Source organism: Populus alba, chromosome 18, assembly GCF_005239225.2.
Source record: "Populus alba chromosome 18, ASM523922v2, whole genome shotgun sequence".
Classification (NCBI taxonomy): Eukaryota; Viridiplantae; Streptophyta; class Magnoliopsida; order Malpighiales; family Salicaceae; genus Populus; species Populus alba.
This window is the reverse complement of record NC_133301.1, coordinates 11,212,094-11,221,509: the sequence shown is the minus strand read 5'-3', so window position 1 is coordinate 11,221,509 and position 9,416 is coordinate 11,212,094. Positions and strand designations below refer to the sequence as shown.

Below are 9,416 nucleotides of genomic sequence, written 5' to 3'. Positions count from 1 at the left end.
TTCTCGCTATATATATATAAAGACAAAGGGTATGATACTAATGCTACTATTGTTATATTAAGATTTAATAGGGCTATGGATAAAATCTCTGTTCGCACCATCTATCTTATCTATCCATGCAATATAGATAGGTTTAATTTGAAAAAAGAATTTTGCTGACAAAAAAATATTGTAATAATGATAGTAATTGTGGTTGGGAAAATGTGAAACTTTCATGATATTAAAATGTAAATATAAATGTTTAACATCCAATGATTTATTAAGTCAATGTGATAAAAATTTTTATTCTAGTACTTTCAAAATTAATTTCATATATTTTCAAATATTTTAATTTAATACACTCTGAAATTAATTCATTTATATATAATTTTTTTAAAATAAAAATAAAAAATAAAATAAAAACAAAAACAAAAAAAATCATAAAATAGTAGAATAATATTATGGGAAGAACTTAAAAATATCTCAATTGTTAACAGGGGTGAGTAGGTGACGATGAAAGCTGGTGGGCAGGGATAATTGTGCCATAACTGCCTCCACATGTCTTCCCATAAAAAATTATTCAGCCAAGCTATTTATTATGTGACTTAGTGATAATAACTTAACATCAATTTTTTTTTTTAATTTTAAGTTTAAATCCTATAATTAATAATATTAATAATTACTAAAAATTTATTTAGTTATTAATTTTAAGATTCATGAAGATTAACCAGGTGGCCCTCACATGAATAAAGAAAAATTATCCAACCATATTCACCAATGAAACAAACAATTGTCCAATAAATCAGCGCCATGTCATAAACAGAACACTGGCACCCTATATAAAAAAGATCCGGTTGCACAAGATTCATCCTCTTAAAGAAAGTCCGAAATCCAAACAAGCCCGTGATTCTCAATTTTCAAAAAATTTGCCCACCACTCCCCTTTTCCAGATCTATCACTCAGACAAGACACATACAATTTATAGTTTAGACTCCCCTCCTCATCCAAGAACTCCCTCCCTCCCTCCCAAGCAATCAGCAGCAATGCCAACTTCTGATACTGACTTCGATCTCAGCGTACGATCTCTCTCTCTCTCTCGCTCTTTCATTTTCACTCCCTGTATGTAACTCTTGACTCTCTCTCTGTTCTTTGCAGTCCTCTCCCGCATCTGCCTTCTCAATGGGGTAAGTTTGCTTTAATTTCTAGGGTTTCTTATCGGTTTCAAAATGCGCACACACTCATGCTTACTCTGACTGTGCAGAGAGTATACATTTGCTGATGTGAATAACTTGGAGCATTGTACGAAGTACTTGAATCAGACTCTTGTTACCTTTGGTTTCCCTGCCTCTCTTGATCTTTTCGCTAATGATCCGGTCTGTTTTACTTCTTTTTTCTTGTTCGCATTTTATTCTTGTTAAATTCTATGTGATTTTTGTCAAATTTGTTGTGATTAGGTTTCAACCGCCCGGACCTGCAACTGCATTTACTCTTTGCTTCAACAGAGGCAGCGTGACGTTGAATTTAGAGAATCTGCCAGTGAGCAGAGACAGAGGTAGAAATTTGGGGTGTTAGTTTCTGAAGAGTCACTTGATTAAGTTTACTTTCTGAGTATATGTGTAAATTTTATGTGGATTGACGGGTTGCATTCAGCATTCAATTTTTTGATTTAATTGTATTTCTCATTGTTTATATAGTGTTGGTATGGTATTTGGATGCTTAAATCTATGTTTCTACTTCTTGTAGACTACTATCAGATATATCGAGATTGGAAGCTAAGGTTGAGAGGCTTGAGTCGCAGTTACAAGCCAAAGATAGAGAGATAGCGACAATAACTAGAACGGTTAGGGTTTTTTAGTTTTATGACATGAAATTACGTTAAGTTAGAATGATTGATCAATTTTTGATGTTTGTGGTGCTAATTTATCAATAGGAAGCCAAAGCTACAGCAGCTTTTAAGGCCCAAATTGAAAAGCTTCAACAAGAACGTGATGAATTTCAAAGGATGGTAATTGGTAATCAGGTTAGGGTGCTCTAAACTCACTTTAAGTTTCTTTGCTTGCTTACTAGTAGTGGAAAATGTGCTGAACTTGATGAGTATTGTTGATGTGATGCATTGTTGCTGCTAAAGCAAGTGAGGACTCAACAAATACATGAAATGAAGAAAAAAGAAAAAGAGTACATAAAGTTGCAGGTAGGTTCTCTTTTGCAAACAGAATTGTGCAGGGTTGCATGAGTACACAAGTTACCAACAACAGCAATGGTAATTCTCTTAATTATTTGCAGGAGAGGCTAAACCAAGTGTTAATGGAGAAAAAGAAGGAATCACGATCAGGCATGGAGATAATGAATTTGCTTCAGGTACTAATTCATTTAGTATATTGTTTCAATGTGATAATTTTTGGCTTCTTCTGATGCAAAGATGATATCACCTATCTGAATGATTCTCTAAACAGAAAGAAGGGCGGCAGCGTGGGACATGGAACGGAAAGAAGGCTGATAATGATTTCTACAAGAAAATTGTATGTGTGTTGATTGGCTTCTTTAACAATTATGCTAGTGAGTTATATTTGACAACGTGCTATTGGCAGGTGGATGCTTGTGAGGCTAAAAATCAAGAGTTAATGGCAGAGAATAATGATTTAAGGGCATTGCTGCGGTCAATGCAGGTAGATTTTCATCACTCTGCCACTGTTTTTATGCATGCTATTTTTGTTATTTCATTAGCTTCTTCCTTGTTTTGGTGGGTGTAGAGTGAGTTAGAGCATAGTAAAAATAGTGTTGTTCAATTCATAACATTTTTTTAGAGAATGGGCTGGTATATTTTGTTTGACAGTAGTTTTTCATATCAAATTAGTGCCTGTAAGCCTTATTTTTCCCTTCATTTCCCAAATCTTTTCCATATCCTTAGTCTCAATCCTTTGTTTGTAGAGCAGAAATTCCAAGTGCTAGAATCTATGATCACAGGTGCAATAAATGAAGTTTATCTCACTTTGAAAATCAGCTTGCCCCTGGAGCTCTTATTTCAGCTAAATAAAGATATTAGGAAGAATTTTCTCTTTGAAGAAAATAAATATAAAGATGTGAAAGATTTTAGAGAACAATAAATGGCTTCAATATGTTTAATCATCAATTCTTCAATTATTAGTGGGTTGTACTAAAATCTTTGATTTTTCTCCTGTGGCAACAAATTCTAACCTCAGTTGGCATGCTTGGCTTACAGGTTGATATGCGTGATTTCTTCAATGCACCAAATGGGTCATCCAAGCAATCTCCACCTGCCAATGAAAGACTTGTAACAGACCCCTCACAATCTCCCTTGGGTGGGAGGACGGTATGAGAACTCCTTAAAGGATGCTTTTTTGTTTATACTTAATGGGTCGAATGTTGTCTGTAATCATTTAATGCTTCCTAATTTACAGGATGTGTTTGACTTGCCTTTTCACATGGCTAGAGATCAAATTGAAGAAAGTCTCCGAACCAAGATGTCTTCCATAAAGGTATTTTCATTTATATCTCTACTTTGTTGTTGTATTGACCAGCTACTCTGCCAGCAAATGAAAATTTTAATTTCTGATAAATCACAAAATTTGAGACTTTGTGTGGATCTGAACTATGGGATCATTCTCATCTTTAGATTCATAAAGTAGTAACTTCGGGAGTTGATCCATAATCTTGGCCGCATCAAATTGTTGACACATTTATACTTTTGTAAATTTGAAGGAGCGTATGGTTCAACTACAAGATGCACAGAAAGGAGCAGAAGTCACTTCTGAAGCGACTGAGAGAGAACTAGAGCTCGAAGCTCAACTTGTTGAGGCAAGAAGCATAATCCAGGAGCAGGTATTTGCCATTGTTCAAACACCATAAATTATAGCATTCTAGTTTAGTTGCTATTTAGGTTAAGTGATCTATAAGACAATTGATTTGCTGTTATTTTTTGTTTATCATTGAAGGGTTTGATTAAGCAAAAAATCAGATTTGGGTTTAAAGCAGCTTATTATTGACTACTAAGCTATCTGGATGCATTGAGGCTGCGCTAGTTGTTTCCGTTCTTTTTTATTTTTTTGCAGTCTCCCCTCCCTTGACTTATCTGTTCAAATATATTTATTGCATTTTCTCTAAAATTTTGTCATCTAGGTTCTCTCGTTTGTTTGGAAGTTGTTTTGATAACAATACTGTATTTTTTGGTGATGAATCACACCTTTCAAGATGTTTTTCATCTTTTCATTTCTAACATAATATTGTTACACTTAAAACACCTAGAAGTTTAGAAGTATTATTATCCTGCCATTTTGTTATTGTTTATTGTTTGATGATATTAGGAATATAATTGTTGGGTTTTGTTGCAGGCATCTATAATGTCTAAGCATCTTGCGAAGTCAGAGAGGCCAAGGTATTCCACTGACTACTCATGTTCTGTGGAACACTGTATTTCATTAGGCAACTTTGCAGGAGATTAATGGCCTTTTAATTTTGACAGGGAATCTATCATCTCTTCACCAGCTGAGGTACGATATACATCTTCATTGCATTAACACCAAAAAGAAAAAAGTTTCATCATTCTGCTTTGGTGGTACTTGCCAGATTTAGATACTTCATGGTCAAACATTAGCTTTTCTGATTTTGAGAATTGTGGTCGATGCTGGAGGTGTTCATTTTGGGTGTTGACCAATAATTTAGTGTAACATGGAACTCTGCTCAGAGGATTAGCCTACTTTGCCCATGCATGAAAATGTCTTCTGGCAAATCATAAAATTTGAGGAAAGTGATAACCATGTGATCAAACTGAGCTTTAGATTCATAATTGTCATCTTTAGGAGTCGATACATAATTCATGGGTTTACATGGAACTCTGGTTGGAATACTGACCTTCTGGTCTGGCCTGCTTTTGAAAGTACTGACAATCTTCTGTCTAATTTCTAGTCAGCCAACCTGAAAAGCAATTTCTAAATGTTAATGATGCTATAATTTTATTATTATTTGGTCTTTATATGGATAGAAACTAGAAGGAAATGTAGTTATGTTCTCAAATATTTTATTTATTCTCAAGAACGGAGGATTAGGAGATTGATTTAGTGGAGTTAGATTGGTTGCATCTGCTTTTACTAGGATGCATCTTGTAAGATTTTCTGTTTCATTTGTGTGTATACAAAATAAATACCATGGTTGTTGATCTCATTGTCTCCCTCGATTTTTTCAGGGAGTACGAGACCAACGTGGATGATGGCACTGTCTCCATCTTTGGCATGAAGATCGATTCAGTTGGCTGCATACAAAGGTGAAGGAGCCCAGCATATATGTAAACATGTATACTTTCCTAACCAGAATATCCAGTATGGGTTGTCCTGTTTGTTGCAAAACCTTGAGAGCATAGTTGATTCTTAGCTGTGGTGTTAATGTAATTAGTGTCTTGCATGTGCATACAGTTACTTCCAGTGCAATTTCATCCATCCATCCCTTAGTTGTTTATGGTTCTGCGAATCGGGTTCCCCATCGAACATTATGTTGCTTCTGCAAGTCGTTCTTGGAGCTCATATTCTTAGTTGGATTTTGCTTGTAACCTTCAACTATATAAATTATAAGGTTTGAGTGGCAGGTCTTCCTCCTTGGAATTGTTCTCCAGAACAGCTACTCCTTGAGAAAAGATAACGGAAAGGTTACACCGTTTTTTTATTTATTAGTGCATGTAAAAAATAATGAATAAGGTGCTGGAATTTTGTTTTAAACATGGTCAATGGACGCATTTAAAATCAAATTAAAAATGTAGTTTTTTTATATTTTAGATTAAAATTGTAGAAATTTATTTTTTTGGCATATTTTATATGAAAGATTAATATGATTATGAGTAAATAAAAAATTATTTTCAAATATAATTTTCTTGTTTTTTTTTATGTAGTGAGAAGGGGAAAAATTAAAATTGAATTCAAAAGGTATTCAAGTTGTTAGAAGAAAAGGAACCTAAGGAAAGTGTGATTCAGACTTAGCCAGGTGAGAGGGTCAAACTTTGGAAATAAAATAATTAAGGTTGGGAATGACATGAATTAATTCACCTTTTTTTTTTTTAGTTTTAATTTCAAAATTTTCTATAAAAAAGGAGGCCGAAGTATAGTGTTTATGTGCAATTTTTCTCTCTAAGTTTTGTACTTTTTTTAATCTTTATTTTTTCTACTTATTCTTTTTTTTTTTTTTTTTGTTTTAAGCTACGCTCTTGTCTTTGTTTTTCCTTCCAATTTAGAATTTATGTTCAGTTTTGGTAGAAAGATATTCAAGTTGTATTTATTTTTATCTGTGTACCTTTTTAATAGTGTATCTAAACAAGCTGGTGATATTAAAATTTTAAGAGCTTTATTACATACATTCTATTTGCACCAAGTGAAGAATAATTAAACTTTAAAAACAAAGGATTACTCCTTCACAAAAAAACTAATGTTCAACTTGATTATATTTAAATGCTTTAACAAGTTAGTACCCTATATTATTTTATCTTAAATTTAATATATTACATAATTAATATGTATGCTAGGATTGCGTTTCAATCTTTTATATAATTTAATATATATACTTAATATGTAAGTTAGAATATTATATGATATTTAGTTTTGATTGCATGTTTGCCATGGTATATAATATTGCATAGTATTGCATACTTATAAATTAAACTTGAATGAACAACTAATTTGATTAGTTTACTCTATACTTGGACAACTAATTTGATTAGTTTACTCTTATAATGATAAACTAAACCACTATCCTCATTAGTCTAGTATTTTAGACAACGATCCCAGGCCTTTATTAAAATTATATCTTGAATGAATTCAACAATATACTATATGATATGTATAATTTTATTCAGAGTGCCAAAGATACTATGAAAATATTTGGATAAAAAGTACAAGATTAAAGATGTCAATATAAAAAAGTTCATACTTTATATATTTTTAGATTTTAAGATTATAGATTCAAGGATTATTATAAAATAAAATTAAAAATTTCAACTCATCTTGCATGGTGTTCATATTAAAGGTATGTATCTAGGTGAATCATTTCAAATACCAACAATTATTGAAAAATTGGTACCATCTTGAAAATGCTTCAAGAACTACTTTAAGGGTGTGTTTGTTTTTCGGAAAATAGTTTCCATATTATTGGATCGAGCAAAAATTTTTCATATTAATGGTGCGTTTGTTTTATACAATAATTGGATTGAGTAAAAAATTTTCTAAATAATTATAAAGGCTTTATTTTATGCACAGTTAAATTTTATAACGACCAACCATCAAGAAGGCGTTGTGATAAGGTCCAGAAGCTACTGTGCATGATTTGTATTATTTTCTTAGTTGATTTAATATTTTTTTTCCTATTTTATTTAGAATTTTTTTATTCTTTTCTAGCCTTATTTATGATGTTTTTACCTATTATACATAAGCTTATTTACCTTGTATTTAGTGTTTTTTTTACAGACTTTGATTTCAGATTAATTTATTTTGTGTGTGAGGAAATTAACTTAATTTGGTTCTTTATTGAATTACTCTGACTTATAAAAAAATAAACCAAGTTTCATGGCTTTTTTTTATTTTACGTCTCTTTATAAATATCTGACTTATAGTTTTGGTGTCTTGATACAAGTTATTATTGTGTCAAAGTCAACCGCAAGCTTATATTTAGTTTTTTTAGAATAGGTCGATTATACTTGATTTGACTATAGGTATTTAAGATGTTTTTACCCATTATAAATAGGTTTATTTAGCTTGTATATATATATATATATATATATATATATATAGACCTCTGATGATTCTGTCTCTCAAACAGGTAGTATTTCTAAACTACTTTCAAAATATCAAGGAGGAATTTCCACTTCAAAACCCCTCCTTTCTTTACAACAAACCAGTTTTTCAAAAACCAAATCCAAATATATTTTCAAAACTACTTTTCAAAATATTTTAACTATGGAAGAAGGATTTTATCATAAAAACCCTTCCATTGTTGCTTCAAAATTTTTCCCTCCAAATTGGTACTACAAACCCTGGAATCTAGCCAAACCACAGTCCTATTATGCCGCAATCCTTGAGATTACTAATTCTGTCAAATTCAAACACTTTAAACTTCGTTCCGATCACATTGAACCGGCATATTCTACATGTATCATTCACAAAATCCTTCACCCTAAAGACTGGGGACAACCCTTACATCAACCTCTTTCTTTCCCCATACACTTCCGTACAAACCCCCAGGACTTTAATACCACCTATACATACTGGGATTACCAACATGCATGGTTCAATGCCTTCCTCCTACAAAATCCAAACCATAGTCATTCTTGGCTTTTCTACTTTCCTAATGACATGAATACTACAAACCTCTCCCTTTGGTTCCTCCAATGGTGGGACTACTATGGTTGTCATGTTGATTACCTTAAAGACCATCCTTTGGTTGAAAACGGCTACCTCCATTTCAAAAACAACTTCCAACCAGCCCCTTATAAAGGAAGTTCCCTTCCCTACTCATTTTCTGTACAAAATTTTTTATGCCGTGGGTATGTTCATGGTTCTATGATTATAATTTACAAAACGGACAACAAAAACCATACCATATGACCAACTCACATATGGTGCACTTGTAAGTTTCACCTAAAAAAAGGTCTTAAGATCTGCTAGGATCTTAAACTCCAGAAACACCTAAAGTGGGAAATGAAACGTACTAGACAAAAACTTGGTAGTTTCTGCCACCAGTTCGACCTTTCCACTAAAAAACCCTCCTGCAGCAGAAACTACTCACAACCAAGAAAACATCCAAGCCACAAACCTCCTTATAGATGATCAGCTTATAAAAATCGACAATAGTTTTATTCCAAACCGGATTCACCTTACTACAAAAAGTCCTACAAATTTACCAAACCCCAAAAACCTTTCCAGTCAAAACCCAAACCAAAATTTGACCCAAAAAACGTTACCTGTTACAAATACAACCAAAAAGGACATACGTCCCGTTTTTGTAAAGTCAATACAAAACTCCATGAGATTCAAATAGATGAAGATACCATCAACCAACTACAAAATCTCTACATTGAAGCTACAGACACTGACCACTCTTCTTCAGACACTTCTGAAGAAGAATTTCAAATTGATGAAATAGCAACTACCAGTGCTGCTTCAGATACCTCTACCAATTCCAAACAAATCAACGTCTTAACCCAAATAAGATACACAAACAAGACTGACAATAAGATCAATAATAATAACAATAACAACAACAACAACAACAATAATAATAATAGATAACTAAAATAACAAAATTAAATACTCAGTATGTGACGTTGTTAGACCTGAGAATGATCTAAAAGATCGGGTCACAGGTTTCTAGCCTAAATACTGATTTTTTGAAAGATCAAAGAAATAATACAAACAGATTTCTAATGCAAATGAACAAGGCAAGAC

General features: G+C 32.5%; 1 protein-coding gene across 2 annotated transcripts; it reads left to right on the top strand.

Moving 5' to 3' along the window:
* Window positions 1-852: 852 nt before the first annotated feature.
* LOC118051569 (uncharacterized) lies at window positions 853-5,584 on the top strand. 2 transcript variants are annotated; one of them, XM_035062233.2, is made up of 16 exons: window positions 855-1,055; window positions 1,135-1,163; window positions 1,241-1,352; window positions 1,434-1,531; window positions 1,723-1,819; window positions 1,910-1,999; window positions 2,108-2,170; window positions 2,263-2,337; window positions 2,433-2,498; window positions 2,568-2,645; window positions 3,200-3,310; window positions 3,399-3,476; window positions 3,700-3,819; window positions 4,329-4,372; window positions 4,460-4,487; window positions 5,180-5,584. In XM_035062233.2, exons 1-16 carry the CDS (start codon window positions 1,023-1,025, stop codon window positions 5,201-5,203), a joined length of 1,146 nt encoding a protein of 381 aa, XP_034918124.1. In that variant the 5' UTR covers window positions 855-1,022; the 3' UTR covers window positions 5,204-5,584. The 2 variants fall into 2 exon arrangements, with proteins under 2 accessions (XP_034918123.1, XP_034918124.1); XM_035062232.2 differs by lacking the exons at window positions 4,460-4,487; window positions 5,180-5,584 and having other exon boundaries at window positions 853-1,055; window positions 4,329-4,439.
* Window positions 5,585-9,416: the final 3,832 nt, after the last annotated feature.

What these genes read in the sequence shown, in the direction of transcription:
- LOC118051569 (XM_035062232.2), top strand. Translation starts at nt 1,023, where the DNA reads ATGCCAACTTCTGATACTGACTTCGATCTCAGC. An exon ending in TAGCGACAATAACTAGAACG is followed by an intron (nt 1,820 to 1,909) that starts GTTAGGGTTTTT and finishes ATTTATCAATAG; the next exon opens with GAAGCCAAAGCTACAGCAGC. An exon ending in GGATGGTAATTGGTAATCAG is followed by an intron (nt 2,000 to 2,107) that starts GTTAGGGTGCTC and finishes TTGCTGCTAAAG; the next exon opens with CAAGTGAGGACTCAACAAAT.